Source organism: Canis lupus, chromosome 7 (assembly GCF_003254725.2).
Source record: "Canis lupus dingo isolate Sandy chromosome 7, ASM325472v2, whole genome shotgun sequence".
Lineage (NCBI taxonomy): Eukaryota > Metazoa > Chordata > Mammalia > Carnivora > Canidae > Canis > Canis lupus.
Genome location: NC_064249.1, coordinates 29,655,070 through 29,679,713, shown reverse-complemented (window position 1 = coordinate 29,679,713; position 24,644 = coordinate 29,655,070). Strand labels below are relative to the sequence as shown.

The following is a 24,644-nucleotide window of genomic DNA, read 5'->3' as shown; positions in this document are numbered from 1 at the left end:
AGATACAGAGAATTTTTCCAACAATATCTAGTCTAAACATGGAACTTAGGTGGATCCTCCTTAATGAGAAAGATTATACTTGCTCTGATGAATTTTATGCTCCTTAGCAAAAACACAATTAACTGTATTTGTGTGGATCTGTTTCTAGGCTCTCTACTTTGCTCCACTGACAGAATGATCTATTCTTTTGCTAATACCACATTGCCTTGATAAGTGTAGTCATGGAATTTTCAGAAGTTGCTATGGCAGATGTCCTATAGAGTGTGACCCATGCACTATCCAAGACTCAAACTTCTGCCTCTGACAAGTGCTATGGGCACAAGTCCCACAGTGTAATTTGGAAATTATTTCTGACTAACACATATTCTGTTGTTTGCAATTGAAAGAATGACCTCCATAGGTAGCCATGTATGCTTTTGATGGGAAGTTGTCAAATGGAATTAATTTATGTTAGTCTTCTTTTAAGGTACCATGTAATGGAGGAAAGAAATGAACAGATCTATGTCTAAGTCTTGGCTAACTACATGGTGCTAGGAATCATCTAACTTTGCTGAATTTCTGTTTATTCTTTTGAAAATGGGAGTAATTTCTGTCTCATAAGGTTATTTTGGAGAAGAGAGAGTAACCAAAAGTATTTAGCAGATAACAAGCACTTCATTAATACTATTTATATCTACAATCTGTCAAACATGGGATGATCTTCTTACTCCAAAAGCACCCAGAAGATACTCTAAGGCTTATTGTTTGATTGTATGTGCCAGCTTAGGACGAATGATAATAACAAACACAATAATTAAACATTTTAAGGAAACACAAAGACTTTCAGTATGAGTAAGCTGATTTGTTTTAGCAGTACAAGCGGTATGATTTAAAAATAATAATTAAATATTAGTATAACATTCAAATAAAAGAAAGGATGAATATATCTTATAACCAAGGTGGACCCACATAAGTTGTATGTTTACACTAAATATTGTTAGAAGAGTCTTTATATCTGTTCTAGTAAGGCATGGCTTCACAGTGGAAGTGGTATTTCTACAAACACTTGTTCCATATAAAGTAGCAGCCCCTACCCCGTTCCCAAAATCTCTTGTCACCTGCTTTAGTTTAACTCATAGCTCTTATCATCACCACTTGGCATATTTTTATATATTCTGCACATTGTTTTTCTCTCTCTACTAAAACATAACGCCCATAAGAGCTGAGACTGTTTCACTATTGAATCTTTAGTACCTATAAAGTAGGAATTCGATAAATATTTATTAAATGGATAAGTAAATCTAAACTAACTTTCCTGTCATTTTATTCATCCTCTCAAGAACTAAAAACAGAAGACCTGTTCAATTTAATTCGGATCTAGCTACTTGACTCTGATGTTGTCCTAGTATGACAAAGAATATGAGGGGGAAAGGCCAAAGGGGATGGGAACTAGAACAGACCTTAAAAATAACCTAGTCAATCCACCATCTTTTTACAAATGGAAGAACAAATTACAGTGATGGGCAACACCATGAAACCAATGTCTACTCTGTCACATTCTTAGCAGGGCTCAGTGGAAGTCAGAGCAAAGATCAACAAAAACTACAATGCAACATGGTAAATCCACACAATTCCAGCACATCTACTTCTGCCACTCTGTAAATGACATGACTCGAGTGGCTTTTGACAAATTCAAAGTGTTGTTCAAACGCCATCATCTTCCTCCTAAGAGTTATCTTCATTTTCATATCGTTATTTGCAGTATTTTACTATCTTTGATTATGAGTTTTAAATGTAAACCTGAATTAATGCCAACTTCCCTATAATACCTATAAACGTTTTATATTCTTTTTTGGTACTTAGGCTGAGTTTACAACTTACCTTTCCCTTCTTTTTATGACCCTTTGGGTCTCTACCAATAGTCTACAGTAATGAGAGTCACTACACCTGTGCCAGACTCCATTCTCCCAGAGCCTATCTTTCTTTGTTCTTTTTTCATGTCTTTTATATTCTTTTTGCTATGAGAATTTTTTTAATCCTAGTATTTTTATTTCCCATTGGAACTGCCAAGCTCATTAATTTCTGGGTTTATTGTCAAAACCAAAGATGGAATCATCCTCCCACTGATAGAATCCTAACATTAAAAAAAAAAAAAACACCTTTAGATTTTTCTCCAGCATCTGGATTTTCCTCAGCCAAAACAAATTTGCTAAGAGTAATTACATTTGCATAACTGGCATGAAAGGAATTGCATGAATATGTAAACTTTGCTTATTTTATGCTTAAAATGTTAGTGTGAGGAAATGTTAATCCGATTAATAAACAGTTACTAGAAGAGAATGTGTTGAGACGAGTTTGAAATTACAGGTGCACTTTAGGCATTTCTGGCAGGAACCACCTCATCCCAAAAAGGGCACATACAGGAATTCAAGGAAGCAGGGGTGCCTGCATGACTCAGTTAATTGAGCATCTGACTCAATCTCAGTTCAGGGCTTGATCTCAGGGTTGTGAGTTCAAGCCCCATGTTAGGTTCCATGTTGGGTGTGGAGCCTACTTAAAAAGAAAGAAAGAAAGAAATTCAAAGAAGCAAATATCAAAATGGAGAATTGTTTCCCCCTTTCAGTGAGGAGAAGAGAGTGAATTAGTTATTTGGGTTATGCCTGTAATGGAGCTGTTAAAAATATTGATGTGGATTTTTTCCCTTTCCACATTGATGTATGTTGTGGATATTTGTCACAATAGTGGCAGTATGGCTTCCTTGGTCTATGGAAGTTCCCATATTACAATCTTCTTCCCCAAGGTAGAATCCAGATTTCCATTTGCAACCCATCATTGGCATTAACTGAACCAATCAAACCACCTCTATAAGTTCAGATTGGAAGAGATCAATATGGAGGGAGAAGGCCTGTTACTATAAATTTGTTTTACTGTTTGTAAAAATATGGTGGAATGCCTGTTCTAGTCCTCATCCCCTTTGGCCTTTTCCCCCTTATATTCTTTGTCATACTAGGACAATATCAGTATCAAGGACCTAGACCTGAGTTAAATTGAACAGGGCTTCTGCTTTTAGTTCTTTTTTTTTTAAGATTTTATTTATTTATTCATGAGAGACACACAAAGAGAAAGGCAGAGACATAGACAGAAGGAGAAGCAGCCTGCCTGTGGGGAGTCTGATGTAGGACTCAATCCCAGGGCCCAGGGATCATACCCTGAGCCAAAGGCAGAGGCTCAACCACTGAGCCACCCAGGCATCCCTATTTTTAGTTCTTAGAAGAAAGAATAGAATGACAGGAAAGTTAGTTTGTATTTACTTATTCATTTAATAAATATTTATGGAATTCCTACATTATAGGTGCTGAAGATGCAATAGTGAGACAGAATCTCAGTTCTTATGGGAACTATATTCTAGTAGAGAGAGAAGAACAATGTCCAGAATATATAAAAATATGTCAAGTGGTGATGATAAGAGGTATGAGTTAAACTAAAGCAGGTGACAAGAGATTTTGGGAATGGGGTAAGGGCTGCTACTCTATATAGAGTGCTCATGGTAGGCCTCTGATAAGATGTTTGATCAATTTAATTTTCCAGTCAACTTTGGGGACCCATTTAGATTCAATCCGGTATCGTATCTCTTCAGGTAATGTATGCAATCTCAGAAGCCTGCTAGGTTCTGCATGATAGGCTATTGGACCTGCCACTAACACTACATAAGTTGTTTGAGCCTCTGTCATCAAGGATTCAATTTTTTTCACTCTGCTCTGTCAGAAAAAAAAATTAGAAAAGTGGTCAATAAACATTAAAATAAAAAATCATTTTGGTTAATTAGATAATTAGATAATCTGTAACACCCATTATCCCACCATAAAGAGATCTTGTATTTGTGACTGATCCTTTGAGATCAGATGAAAATATCTTCTAGCTTGAGGTTAAAGGTGTCTAATGACATGTACCCATCTTCCTTTTGATATTCCAGATATGATGAGGAGACCAGGTATGGTGAAGCAGAGAATCATAGATTTGGCTGACTCTAAAAAATCAGTCATTTATTATTCATAAAAATAAAATCATAACCTCTGATGAAAACCACACATTGCTTCTTTGTCATAGCTTCTCTGTAAGACATGGCTCCAGTTTCAGAGTCTTTGTGATGGTTTCAGTGTCTGCCTTTGGATTATAATTGCTTCCATTTATGGAGTCCCTTTTATGATCCAGACATGTTGCATGTTTTATTTCTAATTCTGATGTCTGTGAAGTGGGAAGGATTTTGATTCTCCTTTATGTAACACCTCTTCTAGTGGCTGATCTGGGATAAGGATAAAGTCCCCTGACCTGGTTTAACAGCTCATGGTTCCCAGTGCAGTATGTGGTTACTCAAGGAGAGGCTCCTTCCAATGGCTGCTGCCACTGAGGTTAGGCCTCAGGGCCTGGCCAGTGCCTGTTTCTTTCCAGGCAGAGTGAGTTTTATTAAAATCCAGTTTAGGAAATCCATAAATGCTTTGAATTCTGCACCACCACAAAGGATTTTAAGTTTATGGCAGATTTTGTGGCCAAAATGGCAGCCTTCTGAAAAACCAAAACCAAAACAACTACTACTTTGCTTATTGATTTTAATTTCCTGGCAAAGTGGTTGACTTGATACCACAGAGACTAGGCACCTTTCTTCTTCCCAGCCTAACCTTCCCTGGATAGTTGATTACTTTGACTCAATGGCTTGTTCTGGTGCAATTCCCCAACAACGTGTGAACAATGAGAAATGTAGCAGAGACTATTTTTAAGCCACTTGTATATGGTGGTCAGTGTGTAACATTTCCTGTGTCACCTTGAGCCTGTGGACTTCTGGCCCTGAGTAGTACATGCCTAAGTAGTGTAGAGCAGTGGTTTTTAACTTGTTGATTACCACAACCCTTTTAGAAATTTCTTTGAGTTCTTTTTTGGTGGTTCTTTTATCAAGAAACAAAGGTAAATATGAACCCACCTAATTAGAAAGTGCTTCCTATTAATATCACATACTTTCACTAGCCAAGAATAAGTAAAATAGGTATAAATGATACAGAAGCTTGAAATGTCAGGAGCTGGCTCTTACTAGATTTTGTCCTCACCCTATTAGCCTGACCATGAACTTGGTAACTTCCTGGCTGAATTCTCATAAATGTTTTGTTGTACTTCCTTAGGCTTTTCCTCCTTCTCTGCATATAAAGTTGATATTCTATTGAACATAACTGGTTTTAATAATGCATAAAAGTCAGGGGTGCCCACTTTTTTTCTATAAATGGAAAGGCAGCAAATATCTGAGGCTTTGAAGACCATGCAACTCATCGACTCTGCTGCTGTAGTGTGCAAACAGCCATCAATGATACACAAGCAAATAGGCACTGATGCGTTCCAATAAAACTTTATTTACAAAACATGAGATGGGTATGTTGTATGATCTCTGGGTTATACTATTGAAGCAAACTTACTATTAATATCTATAGTTATAGGTAACATTTATCTAGCAAAGTTCATTAAATGTCACTAAAAAAATCTCAGTAACTCAAATTATTAATTTTATTGGTTTAACTATTTACACAAAGTCCAAAGTAGGGATATAGCTATTTTTTCTATGTAATCTTTGTGTTTTGAAGGAAAAAATTATCTTTGCACAATATCTCATGTAAAATTAAAAATAACCCATCATGTAAAACTTAAGCGGTTCCTTATTAGTGATTTCTGAAAGTAAGCAGCATCAGTTATTGTATTAATTAGTTACTGAATAAGACTTTTTTTTGGTAAACTGTTAGAAAAAGAAGATGTACAATTTGATTGGAAAATAAACCGAAGCAGAGTAGTAATTAGGGAAAAAAGTACCACAGAGCCAAGATTTACCCGCAGGCTGGAGAATTCAACTGAAAAATGTATAATTCAATTGAATTTCCACCTAGCATCAAGTTCTCTGTCTCCACCTGTGTTGAATTCACCATCAAATTACCTCCAACCCCTCCTCCTGCTGGGCAGTCTTTAGCTTGGACGCTGCTATATGCAGTAACTACCCCTATCATGCCTACACTTTTAGTACCACCTTCCCTAGACAGAATCCATGTTTAAGATTGGTGTTTCTGGAATGCATCTCCAGATGGTTTAAGTCTTCTATGGGATAGGGTTCTGTAACCTAAAAGTGCTTAGGAAATTCTGGGTTAGGTAATTTTTACTGGACTTTTCAAAGCTTTTAATATGGTGATACATACTGTGATTTCATATTGCACAAAAATTTCCAAGCTTTTTAGAAATGGAACTCCCACTTGTTTTTTCACAGAGTAACTTACAGAACTAACGTTTGGAATGCAGTAGTTTGAGAAATCCTTGTAGATCTACACTTTTTCTTGTTCTTCAGAATTTAGCTTCTCTGTGCATGCCTTTAGGGATGCACAAGGTGACAGTCTATGATGTAATGTATTAACCATAGTTCAACGTTAATGCCTGAGAGTGAGGCTATATGCCTTATTTATCTCAGGATTATTTGTGTCTCCTGAACATTCAGTGTTCCATTTCAAGTAATTGATCAAGCTACTCTAGCCCTTGTCATGTTGCAATGGATTATGATATATATCTACATGTATATAGATACAGATCACTTACCAGGATATGAGTCATGCTTTGTTCTTTTCTCCTCTTTCTAAGACTGTATCTTATATCCAGTAAGAACTATATTGAATGAATAAATAACTTCATGAGTGAATGATTTTAGTGGAGGGATTGTAGGTATTCTCTCAGAATGATGGGAGAATTGCTTTTGATGACAACTCAAAAATCAAAGTATGTTTATTTACTTATTTTCACAATACCTGCCTTCCAAACTGCTTAGAAGCTCCTAGGGACATGCACAGCTACTCCCTCAATTCATACTAGATTTCTCTCTCTCTCTCTCTCTCTCTTCTCTTTAATTACCTTGAACTTAAATGTATCCACAAACTATGTAATTTTCTTAATGTCATTGTCCTAATTGTATTATTGTCTTATAGACTGTGGCCTAACATCCATGGCAAAAGAGAAAGAACACTGTTACAAATTAGACTTGTAAGTTGTATGTTATCTGAATATTTTGTTGACATAATATTGCCAGTTTCCACCATATTTCCATGAGGTTGATGTATACATAGAAGCCCCAAGTCACTGAAAGGCCTGAATGACTGGCTGATTCCTCAAAACTAGTTTGTGGTAGAACCTCTCCTGATATTCATGGCATAGAGTTTCTATCACTCCCTTTTCAGTGGTATTTCTTTGTGGTAAGTCACCTACTTCATAAGTAAAGAAAACATAAGAGAAGTAGTGCTTTGTTCATTATGGATTTGGTGAGAGTCCCCCCCTCCCCTGCAAAAATGTCAGAATGGCAAGATACTTTCCCATCATAGAAACATCTGGTCTACATCTTAGACAAGACACAAAAACTAAAATGTTTTATCTGTATTTTTAAGTTGAAGTTTTCAGTTAACAAAGATATTCTTGAGGTTTGCAGGAAGTATTTGTAGTTCCTGTCAGAAAGTAGAATTGCATGATATGAATATAGCTAGGATCCTCACTTTTTATATATAGCACTGCAATAGTCAGGACATTTAGTAGAAAAATAGTTGTAATAAATATGACAAAGCACTCTCACCAAAAAAAAAAGTAAAACATTTCAATGGAAATGGACAAGAACTAGAAAAGGTAATTAATAAAAGATTATCAACCTCACTAGTAGTTCAAGCAGTTAAAACTGAACAGAAAAAAAACCTGAACAGCAATAAGATAAAATCATTTAGCAATGGCTAAAATGATTGATAAAATACAATGTTGGTAGATTTGGGAAAACAGGTACTTTCACGCCTTACTGGTAGGAGTGTATATCAACTCCTACTCTGACCTTACTCTAAGTTGCAGTTTCATACATCATACATAAATACCCATGAATTTCACTTGCATGTAACAAATTTGGCTTTGCAGACCAGGGGACAAGCAGTGACCATTGAGAGTTATCTTATGTGGCTCAAATTTGCCAGCCAGTTTCATTTTTACATATTCAACCTTTGCACTTCTTAAGAAAGTAGAATGTATGAAAGCGTAAGGCTATTTTGTGCAAATTTCCTAGAGGGAACTTATGACAAACAGATACACAGAAAAGTATGCAAAGTTTGAAGACATGTATATTCTCCTTGCTGTGTGGTCTAGGGTTTATTTATTTATTTATTTTTAAGATTTTATTTATTCATTCATGAGAGACACAGAGAGAGAGGCAGAGACACAGGCAGAGGGAGAAGCAGGCTCCACACAGGGAGCCTGATGTAGGACTCGATCCTGGATCTCCAGGATCAGGCCCTGGGCTGAAGGCGGCGCTAAACCGCTGAGCCACCAGAGCTGCCCATGGTCTAGGGTTTAAAAAAAGGAAATAACCCAGGGATTAGCAGCAGGGGAGTTGTGCATCAGAGAATATCTGACAGGTACTGGTTAAGAACTGGCTTGGGAATCTGGCTAACTGCAATTTGAATCTTCCCTCTATCATCACTCAGCTTTGTAATTGTGAGTGAATTACTTAACCCCTCCAGCCCTCAGTTCTCTCATCTATAATATGTAAATAATAATTCTACTCAATTTATTATATTGCTGTAAGGGTTAAATGAGCTAATGCCCTTAACTACTTAGCTCCAAATCTCACACATTGCAAATGTACAATGAATCCTTGGCTATCAAATGCTATAGTAAGATGGTAAAGTGATATAATATACACAGGAATATTTTACCTAGAGAGATGTGTGGAGGAAGATCCATCGACAGTGGCTAAATTGTTATCTCTGGGCAGTGGGATTTGGGTGAATCTCACTTTCTTTCTTTCTTCCTTCCTTTCTTTCTTTCTTTCTTTCTTTCTTTCTTTCTTTCTTTCTTCTTTCTTCTTCTTTCTTCTTTCTTCTTTCTTTCTTTCTTTCTTTCTTTCTTCTTCTTCTTCTTCTTTCTTTCTTTCGCTTTTCTATGGTGTCTTTTTTATAACAATTACATTGTTTTTATCAGAAAAAAATATAACAAAGTTATTTTAATTTAAGGAAAAAACCTAAGTACAATTTAAAAGATGTGCTGGGAGAATGTTTTAGAGAAAACCATTTATCATAATCTTTTTATTTTTGTCCTTTAAAAAAGTGGAACCTCATGGGCACAACTGGTTTAATCATAGCTGTATGGCTGTGGCAGAGCATGCTAGGCCTTAATTGCTCTTCTTTCCAGACACAGATCTTTATTACATTTCCAGATGCAACTCCCTTCTCTCATTTGTCCTTGTGCCTAAATGGAACCAGATAACTAGTTCTTACCCACGAAATGGGACTAAAGAAGAAATATCACTTCTGAGTCAAAGTAGGTAAGAGTATGTATGCCTTTTCCATGGTCTTTTGTTCCCTGTTTAGCAACTGGATAAAAATGACTCCCAGACCCTAAGGGCTGGTTTTGCACAACCAATATGAAAATCAACATTCTTGATCAAAGATGGAACATCTTAGATCTTGAATCACCTGTTGGAGGAGGACCTCCTAGAGAGATAACTGATCAGGAACTTACTTTGTGGAAGTGAATAATAAACTTTTTGTTGTGAAACAGAGTTTGAGCTCCTTTGCTACAGCTGTTGATCTAATCTGAGTTATATCATTATACATCATCCTCTTTGGTCTATAAGTGACCCTCTTTTCAATTAATTAAACTGTGTAATGTACCGCTAACCTACGCCCAACATAAATACTTGAACATTTCAAATAACTTGTATCTTTGTGCTCCTTGCTTTTGGTATTATCTAAGTATATACCTAGACCTATATCTATCTACATACCAGGAGTAGAGTTTCTGGAGCTTCATAGTATGCACATGTTTAGCTTTACACGATCATGCCAAATTGCTTTTCCTAAGTGTTATACTAGTTTCTAATGCCATGAGTAATAGATATTGCTCCATCTTTGCCATCACAGAAGTATTATCAAACTTCTTAATTCTGGCCATTTGAATGGGAATAAAATGGGGTCATGTCATGGTCTTTATTTACATTTTCATGATCACGAATGAACATAACCCACGATGCTTCTGAAGGAAAAGATAAGAGGGCTTGCCCTACAAGACATTCAGGTTAAATTATAAGACTACAGTAATTAACATAGAATGGTGTGAGTCAGGAATAGACAAACTACCAATGGAACAGATTAAAGAATTTAGAGCAGATGCACATATATGTGGACCTTTGATATATGATAGTAGTGTGGGAAAAGGAGAAACTATTCAATAGCCAGGATATAAAATTCAGTTATCCAAAGAGAAAAAAATTGCATTTGGATCCCTACTTCACATCACATACAGAAATAATCACCAGAAAAGTTAAAAATTTAAATATCAAATGCAAGACTTTAAAACTTTTTGTAGGGGTCAGTTTTTCTTTAGGGAAAGAAAAAATTAATTAAGGCAGAAAAGCAATAATCATAGAATAAACATTGATAAATTTGATTATGTTAAAATTAGCAATTTTTTTGTTTTCAAAGACATGATATAGATAGTGAAAAGACAAGCTACAAACTGAGAGAAAATATTTGTAACACTTGCAATTGGCAAAGACTTACTATGATGAATCATAAAGAATTTTTACATACTAATATTAAAATTATCCAGTAGAAAAATGGAATATTACACAAACATGCATTCTACAAAAGATAGTTTTATGTGGATTATATGTTATGTATGATAAAATACAAATTATTTTTTTCAGATGAATCAAAATATTTAGAGTAAAAAGTAAAAAGAAAAGATAAAATGTGTTTCCTTATTTGCACCCTTCATACTTCTATCTTCTTCCCTCAAAAATTAATGCTTTCTTTCAAAAATGGATTCTATAATCCCATTGTGTGGTCATGTACATATAAGTGGTACTGATGTTCCAGAGTACCAGACTTTGCAGGTATAAATGTTTATGTTTGCTTGTGCTTATGTACTTTCATGCATTTACATTTATTCCGAATATATTAATCCAGCACCTTCTCTGTGCAGGCATTGCCTTAGACTCTGAGGAAAGACAAAAGAAAAAAAATCTGGAAGGATATGGGAAATTAAAAAATCAGCAAATAAATTATATGGTTATATCACATGATGCTAAGTACTATGCATGGAAATAGAGCAGCAAGGAGAAATCAAATGATACCAAAATTGGTTATGTGGGGCAGTTTTCAATTGGGGGATTTAGGAAAAGCCATAATGAGAAAGCAATGGGAATGAACCATGTTTATGTCTGTGGAAAGAGTATATCAGGCAGAGTAAATAGCAAGTGAAGAGGCAGGAGCATGGCTGACATGTCTGAGATATAGCAAAAAAGGTCATTGTGACTACAGTGGAGGGATAAGGGAGAAAAAGCAGCAGAAAATGATGTCAGACAATGAGTGAGGGATGAAGGCAAAGGTCATGGAAGCATTTGTTAACCCTTGTAAAGACTTTGGATGTATATCAATACATATATAATAAATATATATAAAATCATAAAAAATATATATTTATGATTTTATTTATTTGAGAGAGAGATAGCATGAGCAGGGAGAGGTAGAGGGAGAAGCAGACTCCTCATTGAGCAAGGAGGTGACATGGGGCTCAATCCCAGGACCCTGAGATCATGATCTGAGCTGAAGGCAGATCCTTAATGACTGAGCCACCCAGGCACCCCTGGGTACATATATATTTATAATTTTATATATTTTTGATGAATTGACCCCTTTGTCATTATATAATGACATTCTTTGCCTCTTCTTACAGTTAGAGTCTATTTTATCCACATAAAGTTACCTCTGCCCTCTTTTGGTTTCCAGTTGCATGGAATATCTTCTTTCATTCCTTTACTCTGAGCTGATATGTGTTCTTAAAGCTGAGGTGAAGCACCACATAGTTGGTTTTTTTTTTAATCCATTCAATCATTCTACACATTTTGATTTGAGAATTTAATCCATTTACATTTAAAGAAATTATTGATGAGTAAGGACTTACTAATGCCAACTTTCTTTTCCTGGTTGTTTTGTGGTTCTCTTGTTTCTTTCTTCTTATCTTTCTGTAATTCTTTTTCTTTTCATTTCTTTCTCTTTTTTAAAAGTAGGCTCCATATCCAGCATGGAACCCATGTGGGGCTTGAACTCATGACCTTGAGATCAAGACCTGAGCTAAGATCAAGAGTCAGACACTTAACTTATTGAACTACTCAGGCACCCCTCTTTCTGTATTTCTTGTGACTTAATTATTTTCTGTAATGGTATTCTTTAATTCTCATCTCTCCCTTTTTTTTTTTAAGATTTTATTTATTTATTCATGGAAGACACACACACACACACACAGAGACACAGACAGAGGGAGAAGCAGGCTCCCTGCAAGGAGCCTGATATGGGACTTTATCCTGGGTCTCCAGGATCACACCCTGGGCTGAAGACAGCGCTAAACCACTGAGCCACCCAGGCTGCCTTAATTCTTATCTCTTTATCTTTTGTGTGTCTAATGTAGATTTTAGCTTTGTGGTTACCATGAGACTTGCATAAAACATCTTACAGATGTAACAATGTATTGTAAATTGATAACAAGTTAACTTCAATTGGATGTTAAAACTCTTTTAATACCCAACCCATATTTTATGTTTCTATATCACAATTTGCCTCTTTTTTATATTGTGTGTCTATTAATAAATTATGATAATATATTTATTTTTAATGCTTTTGTCCTTTAACCTTTACAATAGAATTAAGTGATTAGGGGATCCCTGGGTGGCGCAGCGGTTTGGCGCCTGCCTTTGACCCAGGGCGCGATCCTGGAGACCCGGGATCGAATCCCACGTCCGGCTCCTGGTGCATGGAGCCTGCTTCTCCCTCTGCCTATGTCTCTGCCTCCCTCTCTCTCTCTCTCTGTGTGACTATCATAAATAAATAAAATAAAAAATCATCAGCTCTAAATGTACTAATTATAACAAAATATATTTCTAAAAAAAAAAAAAGAATTAAGTGATTAATATACATTGGAGCACCAAGTATGTTAAATAATACTAAGAGATCTGCAGGGAGAAAGAGCAGTAATAGCAGAGAACTTCAGTACTCGACTTCAAACAATGGATAGATTATTGAGACAGAAAATCAATAAGGAAACATCGGACTTGAACTACCTTTTGGTCCAAATGGAACTAAGAGATATATACAGATCATTTTATCCAACAAAAGCAGAATACATATTCCTCTCAAGCACATGCAGACCATTCTTTAGGCTAGATCATATGATAGGAGACAAAACAAGTCTTTGCACATTAAGGAAGACTGAAATCATACCAAGTATCTCTTCTGACCACAATAGTATGAGACTAGAAATTAGTAACAGGAGGAAAACTGGAATATTTACAAATATGTGGAAATTGAGTAACAAAGTTCTGAACAAACAATGGGTCAAAAAAGAAATCAAAAGGCAAATTAAAAATATCTTCAAACAGTTTGAAGATGGAATCACAAAACTTAAGAGATGCAACATAAGCAGTTCTAAGAGGGAAGCTTATAATGGTAAACACATTAGGGGGGAAAAAGATGTCAAGCGACCTAACTTTACACACCTTAGGGAATGTGGAAAAAAAAAAAGAACAAACTAAGTTCAAAGTTAGCAAAATGAAGGGAATAATAAAGATCAGAGTAGGAATAAATGAAATAGAGACCAGAAAAACATCAGAAAATATCAGTGAACTTGAGATGTTTTTTGTAAAGGTAAACAAAAACTGACAAACCTATAGCTAGAATAACTAGGAAAAAAAAGAAAGAAGACTCAAATAGAATCAGAAATAAAAGGGGGACATAACAACTGCTATTACAGAAATACAAAGATCATAAGAGACTAATGTGAAATTATATGCCGAAAAATGGGCTGATCCAGAAGAAATGGATAAATTCCTAGAAACATGTAGCCTACCAAGACTGAACCTCAAAGAAACAGAAAGTGTGAACAGACTAATAATGAGTAAGGAGATTTAATTGGTAATTAAAACCTTCCAACAAAGAAAAGCCTAAGATCAGAAGGTTTCACTGGTGAATTCTACTAAACATTAAAAAAAAAAAATTAACACCAGTCCTCAAACTCTTCCAAAAGTTGAGAAGGTGGGAATACTCCAAATTCACTTTATAAGGCCAGCAGTATCCTAATACCAATGCCAGATAAGGACAGTACAAGAAGACTATAGGCTAATATCCCTGATGAATATAGACACAAAAAATTATCAACAAAATATTGGCAAACTGAATTCAACAGTGCATCAAAGGATCATATATCATGATCAAGTAAGAATTATCCCTGGGATGCAAGAGTAGTTCAGCATATGCAAGTCAATAGATGTTGTAAATCACATTAATAGAGTGAAAGATAAAATTCATATGATTATCTCAAAAGATACAGAAAAAGCATTTGACAAAATTCAACATCATTTCATGATTAAAAATTCAACATACTGGGTGTAGAAGGAATATACCTCAACATAACAAGGTCATTAATGATGAGCCCACAGCCAACATCATACCATATAGTGAAAAGTGACAAGCTTTTCTTCTAAGATAAGGTATAAGACTAGGGTGTCTATTCTTGCTACTTTTATCCAACGTAGTGTTAGACATACTAGCCAGAACAATTAAGCAAGAAAAAGATATAAAAGACATCTAAATTGGAAACGAAGAGTAAAATTGTCTGTTTTCAGATTATTTGATTTTATATACAGGAAAAGCAAAGGACTCTGTCAAAAAACTGTGACAACTAACAAATTTAGTAAACTTGCAGGGTAAAAAATCAACATACAGAAATTAGTTGTGTTTCTAAACACTAACAATGAAATATCTGAAAAAAGAAGTGAAGAGAACAATATCACTCAAATAGCATCAAAACTGATAAATACTTAGGAATAAATTTGACCAAAGAGGTGAAAGATCTGTTCACTGAAAATTATAAGATATTGATGAAAGAAATTGAGAAATACAAAGATAAATGGAAAGATATTCTGTGCTCATGGATTGGAATAATTATTGTTGTTAAAATGCCCATACTATCCAAAGCCATTGATAGATTCAGTACAATCTCTATCAAAATTCCAATGGCATTTTTCACAGAAATAGAAAAAACAATCCTAAAATTCATGTGGGATAAGTAAAGATTCTTAATAACCAAAGCAATCCTGAGAAAGAAGAACAAAATTGGAGGAATCACCTTTCCCAACTTCAACCTATAGTACAATGCTAAAGTAATCAAAACTGTATGGTATTGGCATAAAACTAGACATATAGTCCAATGGAACAGAATCAAGAGCGCAGAAACAAACCCATACTTATGCAGTCAATTAGTATTTGACAAGTGATCCTAGATTACTCATTGTGGAAAGGATAGTCTCTTCAATAAATTGGATATTTATTTGTTGGATATTCACATGTAAAAGAATGGAATTGGACCTCTATCTTAAACCACTTACAAAATTTCACTCTGAATGGATTTAACATTTAAATGTAATTCCTAGAATCATAAAACTCCTAGAATAAAACATTGGAAAAAAGTTTCTTGACACTGGTTTGACAATGATTTTTTTGGATACGACACCAAAAGCATAAGCAACAAAATAAAAAGTAAATAAGTGGGACGATGTTAAACTAAAAACTTCTGCATAATAAAAGAAACAATCAACAAAATGAAAAGGCAGCCTACAGAATGGGAGAAAATATTTGTAAGCTATCTATCTGATAAGGAGTTAATATAAAAAATAAGGAACTCATACAACCCACTCATTAGCAAAAATAATAATAATAATAATAATAATAATAATAATCTAATTAAAAGTAAGCTGACTAGACACTTTTCCAAAGACATACAAATAGCTCATGCACTAATAATGATGGGAAATGAAAATCAAAATCACAATGAAGTATCCTCTTACACTTGTTAGAAAGGCTATTAACAAAAAGACAGTATTTCATTTTCCAAAGGAAATGAAGTCACTATTTTGAAGAGATATCTGTACCTCATGTTCATTGAAGTATTATTCTCAATAGCTAAGACATGAAAACAACCTAAGTGTCTTTTGATGGATGAATGGATAGAGAAAATGTGCTGTATGTATAGAAAGGTCTATTTTTCAGTTATAAAAAATAAAGAAACCCTGCCTTTTGCAATACTGGTTGTTGTTACTCAATGTCCACATATTAGCTGATTAAGACTATTTTGTGCTAGGTTTCTACTTTCTTGTTACTTAATTCTTCTCCATCAGAGACTCTAGTTATGTCTTGAAAAACTGGAAGTGAATAATTCATTCTAGATTTTAGGAAATTCCATTTCGATGTGCTAAATAAATATTCAACCATTGGTCAAATTGTCATTTGATTAAAAACATAGAGAAAACCACACATCACAATTCCTGGCTTTGTGTTCTTAGGTAGTCATCCTTCACTTAATGTATATCACCCTAATTTTGGTCTTTTAAAACGAATTCATTTATTCGAAAACTATTTTATTCTGCTAATGCCAGGGACCCAGTGAAGACTAAATCAAGTTCCCTACTCTCAAGGAGACTGACATCTAGTGGGAAATGCAGAAATATAATTGAGTAGGGCAATAAAATAAGATTAGTGATAGAACAGTCATGGACACAGAACTTCAAGGGAGCACAGAGGATGGCACAACTTAATTTTATCTAGAGAATTCAGGAAAACTTATAGGAAGGGGAGCAGTTGATAAGTAGAAAGCTGAGACAGACATTCTAGCTAAAGGAAGCCATATGTGGGGTATATAAGAGAAGATGATATATTTGGTTGGGCACATGTTTGTTGAGGCAGAGGGGTTGGGAGCATGTGTCAGGGATAGAAAGAGAGTCTAAAAGGAAAAGAAGTGTTAGATCTTGAACAACCTTGTATAGGACAATAAGAAATTTGAAATAAAATCTGTGGACAATGGAAATTAGCAAAGAGTTTCTCAGTAGGGAAATGACATGATTAGAATAATGCAGTAGAATAATTACTCTAGCAATATTGTGGAGAATGGATTGGAAAGGGAGGAGAGCCAACACTGGGAAACCACTTGGTCTACTGCAGTTGTCTAGCAAGGGATGATGAGGGCCTGCCTAGAACAGTGTGGAAAGAGAGGAGCAGGCCTATTAAAGAGCTACTTGGAAGGTATACTTAATGTAGTTTGGTTGAAGATGACATACGAGCAGATAGCAATGAGTCTAAGATGACCCCAGGTTCTGTATTTGGAAATTGGTTAGAAAACTGCATATTCTCCATGTCAGAGAGTAATAGAAGGAAAAGCATTTTGAGTGGCAAGTTGTGTTCAGATGTTAAGGACTGATGGATGGTATAGCCAGTTAGAGATAACTAAAAAGCCACTCTGAGGTCTAGAGTGACATCTGGCTGGAATATTAAACGCCATTAATAAAAAAAATCTCTTAGAGGTTAGCCTTAATTTTCATGGAAATATAGGAGTTTATTTCTGTGTCCTCTATAGCAGCGGCAAAATCTTTTAGCTATTTATATGTTAAATAAGAATATTATTCTCATATACCTAAGAGCAGTGGCAAACTTTTTAGTTGCTTGTGCAAACACATAATGAATAAATACATTTTATAGATACTTATGTAAAACAAAACCAGACAAAACAATAACAAATTGAATGCCAGGAGGTACAACTGATACAATCAAATCCTGCTAGAAGATTGCAAGTAGAAGCTACATTCTTCCTCTCAGTAACATGTAGCAAGAACTAAAAGATGGTCAAATGATTTTGCCAAGTGATCCACTTCTGGCTATCGAGGGGAAATGATTCAGTATATGTTAATGAAAACTTACCTTACATATATGATCTATATAACAATGTTACGAGGGAATGGTTAATGTGTGTGTGCATTTGTTTACTCAGATGAGAAACACAAAGCCTATGAAGAACCCTGGGAAGATATTTACACCGATGCTAAAACAGTATTTATGATTGTCACGAGTATGCAAACATATGTCTACCAATAGAGATCTACTGGAAGAAAACATTTAAGAATGAAAACTGTCAGAATGATATGATTATAGATAATTTTCTCTTTCTCTCATTTAAAAAAAATAAACTTCATGTCAGGAAATCTTCAAAAGCTTTTTATTTTATTTTACTTTTTAAAATATATTTTTATTCATTTATTTGAGAGAGAAAGAGAGCAAAAGAAAGAGAGAGTATGAGCACAAATGGGGGGCAAGGGTCAGAGGGAGAAGGATGCCTGATGCAGGGCTTAATGCAGGGCTTGATCCCAGAACCCCAGGATCATGACCTGAGCTGCCCAGGTACCCTTCCAAAGGTTTTTAAAAGGTATATACTAAGTTTCAATAAAGCAAACATATGCATATAGACATGATCCAAACACTCTTATTTAACTGTTTCTTGGGTATGGGTGTGTGTGTGTGTGTGTGTGTGTGTGTGTGTGTGTGTATAAAGAAATGGGAGTGATTTGAATGAGGGTAGAGGAGAGAAATGAGAAGAAAAAGAAAGCTGAGAAGCTCAGAGTGGTAGTAGCATCCCTTTGCCCACCTAAACAGTTGCTCTGGATGGCATCAGGGGCTCATGAGCCATGGTGGTGGAAGCCTCACGTCACAGTGGATGTGACATGAGATAGGTAGGGGAACAGAACCACAGTGACCATTGCACCTCATTTTCTTACACTGCTCCTATGCTGGGCCGTGGTATTGTGGCCTTTGACTTCGAGTCTTCAGTGGAAGATTTGAATTTAGTCTGGTAGCAGGAGATGAGACAACCTTGTTCCTTTAATGCACACATTTGGTTTCATTAACACATTAACCACAGGAGCAGGGGCAAAGGCCACAAGATGTGGGGTTAGTATGAGCGGGGGCAAAGGAACTTTTTCTTAAAGAAAAAAGCATCTGTACTACACAGTCTTTCCACTATTCCACACCCACCCTGAAAGCCCCCTCTTACCACAGGAAGTGCGCTGACCACTGGAGTAATAAAGAGGCTTCTAAGAGCAGCTGTTCCTCACTCTCTCCCTGAACAGCTAAGCCGGACCTCAACCATGAGATCTCTCCTCCTGGCCCTGTTTGGGATCTGCTTTCTCACTGAATTCATCGTGGAAGGTAAGTTGAAAGGTTCTTTATGAGAGAAGAACAGAGATGCAGGCAGGTGGGCCCATTTGGTGTTTGACTCAGGTTTTGACTGGAGTGAACTGCTTTCCTTCCCCAGGATAAGCCTCAGATTTCCCATGTGCAAAATGGGAATGATAATTTTGATTTTAGGGGACTTAATGGATTTTGAAGACAGAACTTGCCTAAAATCTGGGCTCCTACTTTTCATAATTGTGTGATTTGGAGTAAATTTCTTAACCTCTCTGCACCAACAGTTATTTATAAGTTGAATATAATATACTCTTACTTGGGGTTAAAATGAAAAAAATCTCAACAATTTAGGAATACTTATCAGATTTGCTCACTAGTAGTAATTTCTTGATTAATGTTACCTGTGAAATGGTGGTGATGATTATATGTGCCTTTGTAGCTTTTGCCTATTTAATATTGATCTTGATAAATTCTCAAAATTTTTGAAAGTTTAGACACAATGTGAGAATGAGTTGGAGGCTATATGTTCTGAAGCAAACCAATAATTTCTTTTAAAAAAAGATTTTATTTATTTATTCATGAGAGACAGAGAGAGAGAGAGAGAGAGAGAGAGAGAGAGGCAGAAACAGACAGAGGGAGAAGCAGGCTCCACGCAGGGAGCCCAATGCGGAACTCAATCCCGGGTCTCCAGGATCATGCCCTGGGCTGAAGGCAGATGCCCAACCGCTGAGCCACCCAGGCGTCCCAATAATTTCTATTTAAAAAAATGATTGGGAGCTCATACCTTCCTACCTGGGAAATCAATATTGCCTTCAGCTATATGGGAGAGTCTATTATTACTGCTTTGAATATTGTTTCCATTAATGATACATTTCTTTAATTTATAAGAGACCATATGTTAAGTGCTAACTAATAGATCAATGCCTTATACACATTCAGATAAACCTGCAAGATATACCCAGATGAGACTTGGCTATACTGAGCCTCAGCTGACTGTTCTATACATATTTTCTTAAAAAATCATTCCCCCCCCCCAATTGATTGACATTTACTTCTCCTTGTGGCTCTGGCAATAAGAGAGAATATCCTTCAAGTATAATTAATGTTTCAGTTAACTCTTCTTTCAACCTCCTAATTTGTAGCCTTACTATGTAGAATAGGATATCTGAATCTGACCATGGAATCTCTAAGGGTGTCCATGAATAGAGGTGGCAAGGTCTGGAATTCCCTGAAATTGTGGGCAAAATAAATATTGATGAAACCAACAACTTTAAGGCTAATAAATTAGGGTAAATATTGCCATGTGTCTGGCATTTTGCTGAGACAATAGGTCCGTTGCTTGGTGGAGACCCAGGTATGGGTGGGGGCAGTGACCCTCTTTTGGAGACAGAGGAAAACTGAAGACACTTGGGTCACTTCTCAAGCTTCCTCCTTGAATGACCTCTGTGAGCCCCACTGGGGCTTAGCCTCCATGTACAACTGCAGGCAAAGCAATCTCTGCTCTGACTCAGCTCTGCCACAAAGGCAAAAGTTTCTTCACTGATCACACTGCTGAGAATAAGAAGGTTTGGGAATTTAGAGTCTAGTAGGATTCTTTGGGTCTTGGGAATCCATGTTAGGTATTTCTCAGAGAAAAATATTGTTTCCTAAGTAGTGAGAGAAATACAAGAAACAATCTTTTTTACTGGGCTCAAGACAGTTGAGCATTAAACAAAAATTGGCAAAGATGGGGATAAAGAATGTGTGGACCGGATACTGGGAGTGCTGGAAAGAAGGAGGGATGAAGAGGAGCATAGCTAGCTGACAAGCACCTTATATTTAGTTTCATGTTAAAAAAAAAAAAAGCCTTCTGATATCAGCAACACCGAAGATCAAACTTGATCATCGTCACCTGTTACTTTAGATGCTTTTTTAGCTGAATATTTCCTTGGGAAGCAAATAACAGTCATTTTACCTTAGGAAAAAATCAGCACTTAGAAACCTTGATTAAATTCTACCAAACCTTAATATTATTAACTCTCCCAAGTTATTTCCCCTTCTCCAATGCAAGATTGCTCTCTGAACTGAAGTTTAGAAATCCCCCTTAAGGAGGATTTCTATTGCGGATGAAGAGTTTATGAACTACATCCTTTATGTATCTCACACTTTAACATTTAAAATAACACATGGGCCTCTTCCCACATTTAATGTTGCCTTTCTCAAGTTACTCTTTATTACATCACTCTTTGTTATTTTATTTATAGCACTGTAGCATTCATACTATTTGAAACGATAATTTATCTTTGTCTGCTTGATCTTCCTCTCCAGGTGTGGGGAGTGAAGTCCTAGAAAGGAGCATCTGTATGAGTCTGACGACCAAGAGACTGCCAGTTAAAAGCATCAAGACCTACACCATCAAGGAGGGCTCCATGAGAGCAGTAATGTGAGTTTGTCTCCCCCAAAGCTGGGCTTGATGGGACATTCTATATAGAAATACTGCCCTCCTCAGGAAACTGGCATGGAGAAAGACCTCAAGAGAACCAATAGCCCCTTTGTTTTTTCATATTAACCAGGTGTTTATGTAGCACTAAATACCAATTATTGAAAAAAAATCTGACAGTCAAATAAAGAATATCATTCTTCTTTCTGATTTAGTTTAGAAGCAGAATTTGACTGGGAACCAGATGAATATTGTGCTCAGTTCTGAGGGTTAGGTGTAGAGGTGGCTGGTTTGGCTTAGGATTTGATCATATAACCACACTTGTGTGGGATGCTTCCCTGCTTCCCTTCCACTCAGCAATATCAAATGCCTTTTCCCTTCCCTTCCCTTCCCTTCCCTTCCCTTCCCTTCCCTTCCCTTCCCTTCCCTTCCCTTCCCTTCCCTTCCCTTCCCTTCCCTTTCTTGATGGTGTGCTAAAGTAGAGTGCCATGTTTTATCAGTTACCATATCTCAAGGAAATGTGCAAAAACTAGCCAATATAATACCATTCTCTTTCCAGGATCTCATTTTCAGAATAGCAGCTCTTCCCAACACATAATTGCAATTTTACCCAAAGAAATTAAAGAAATCACCTTTGTCCAGAAAACAAGATAAGTGTGTTTAGTTGTGAAAAGGAAGATACATGTAATAATTGAATGAGGTGACCTCAAATGTCCAGCGTAGTAACAACATTTGGTAGCTTGGGTGGAAAAAGGAATTTGAAAATTATGATGAACAAAAGAGCTGGATATGACCTGGAAATATTTCTGTTTTGTGTTAAAACAGATTGCAGGAAAAGGTCAAGGTTTTGAGTGTCAAGGTTTTGAGAATAATTTCTGCACAAAATCTCTTAAATCTGGTTTAATCTTAACTCCTGATTCCAAGGCTGTGAGGATATGACTAACTCTATCTTTTCCTTGCATTGCAGATTTATTACCAGACGTGGCTTTAAATTCTGTGCTGATCCACAAGCTGACTGGGTGAAAAAAGCAGTAGAGAGTGTGGACAAGTCTACCAGAAGAAACATGAAACAGACCAAGCCTACAGGAGCCCAACTGTCCACCAATACAGCTGTAACCCTGACTACATAGAGGCCTTCTGGCACCTCATTAGCCAACCAGCTTATTTCCCTTTATAAACTCCTGGACTAATTAGATTATATTCACTTTTTATAAAAGTGCTGCATGAGTCAACTTATTTTCTTGTATTTTTATTTTTCATAGTCATTTAGATGCTTTAATTAATAAATATTTATTATCAAGAATAGTCTATTCATTATGTATTGGGAAAGATAATATATAATTTATGTTCTGTCTCTGTTCTAACTGTACCTCCTTTTGATGATATTCATGATTTTGGTCAGTGTTTGTCAGATAAAAGCTATATTCATCAGTCTTAGGTTCCAGCTTGCAAGTGACAATTGTGACAATGTGACAAGTGACAATTGTGACAATGGCAATTTAAGATCTATTTCCACTATCTTCATAATAAAGTTCTATTTATGAAATAGGGGAGATAATAAGCCAGCTGTCATTGCATTTCCATTTTGAGGGTCCACTAACTCAAAAAGTGGCTTCACTCATGTTTGATGTGCAGCAAATTCTCTTACCTCTCTGTGTTTCTTTTGGTTTCCCACGAAAGGACACAAACATAGGGCTTTTCAGTTCTCTAATTTGTCAAAACAGCAAGGATTAGAGTTTTGGTGAAAAGATACTTTATCCAAATAACAGTCAATGCTCTTTGAAATGGGCAATGACCTTGCTGCCTTTCTGTGATGTCTGTAATTGTTAATATTTTATCACACAAGGCATGATTGTCTGCAAGAAGCTTGTAAACATCTCAAACACTGTCAGCCTGGAATATTTCTTGAATGTGATCACAACTTGCAGTAAAGTTTTAATTAAACATTCATCTAAGCATTCAATATCCCAGACTCATGCTCTGTTATATTTTCATTAAATTGCCAATTAGATTCATGCTTATGCCTATACTATCCAAATAGCTGATGATGCATACATCCAGTTTTACCTGAGTCTAAATAGCAAGAACTAACTGTGTCTTGATCATTTCAAGAGAAGAGAGAGTACTTACTAATATCTAGTTCCCAGGGGGCACTCAGCAATATCAAATGCTTTCAGAGAGTAACTGAGGGCAGCTGGTTTGAATCTGTTCACTTCTATTTATCCAGCTAGTGAACCAGACTGGAAACCATTAGAAAGCTGCTTCCTAGCAAAAGGTGGGCCCATTTATCCTTTCCAGCTTCTATTTGCCTAAGACAATTTTCAAAGATGGTCTTAAAGAAATAAACACTAAGAAGAAAATACTTGCTTTATAAGGGGTGACACATGGCAAAGGCACAGAAGAGGAAAGGAACAGATTCTTGACTGAGCTTTGTATTTGCATTTCCCAAATTTCTCCCAGACCATAGATGTTTCCATGAGACAATAATAATACAATATATGGAAGAATATGGGTATGCACATCTTGTTAACTTATCACATTACCTAAGGTGGGCTGTATGATGTCAAGGGGCTTCAGCCAAGTAGTGTACTAACTTTTAACAAATTGACTGGATGTTTTGAATTTATTTGTGTATGACCTGAGTTTGTTAACTATACTCTGGTGATTTATTGGATTCTAATTCAATTCAAAGAAATAAATTAAGAAGAAGAGATATCAGGACACCTGGGTAGCTCAGTGGTTGAGTCTCTGTCTCCGGCTCAGGTCATGATCCCGGGGTCCTGGGATCAAGTCCCACACTGGGCTCCCTGCAGGGAGCCTGCTTCTCCCTCTGCCTATGTCTCTGCCTCTCTCTGTGTGTCTCTCATGAATAAATAAAGAGAAGAAGAAGAAGAAGTGATCTCAAAATATTATTTTTCTTTTTTAGGGGCTGTGACCACTATTTGTGTTCCTATGACATCTTGTACTTACATTTAACTTAAAATTTATCAGTTTGTGCTGAAATTGCTCATTTGCCTCTTTGTGTCCTCCCCTCCCCATACCCACAATTAGACTAGAAGCTGCTTGTATGTATTATTATTCAGAGCCTAGCATAGAACTGTAGGGTGTCAGTATTGGTTTGATGAATGGGAGGAAGAACACATGTT

At 36.1% G+C, this 24,644-nt stretch overlaps 1 protein-coding gene across 2 annotated transcripts in view; it reads left to right on the top strand.

Annotated features, from left to right (window-relative positions):
* Nucleotides 1-22,803, top strand: part of LOC112648226 (lymphotactin-like) — a 172,254-nt gene extending 149,451 nt beyond the window's left edge. For both annotated transcript variants that reach the window (XM_035719368.2, XM_049112346.1), the window contains exons 3-5: nt 19,022-19,100; nt 21,387-21,501; nt 22,466-22,803. In XM_035719368.2, coding sequence (XP_035575261.1) covers nt 19,022-19,100; nt 21,387-21,501; nt 22,466-22,628 — 357 coding nt within the window. In that variant the 3' untranslated portion in view covers nt 22,629-22,803. The remainder of the gene's footprint in view (nt 1-19,021; nt 19,101-21,386; nt 21,502-22,465) is intronic.
* The last annotated feature ends 1,841 nt before the right edge of the window (nt 22,804-24,644 follow it).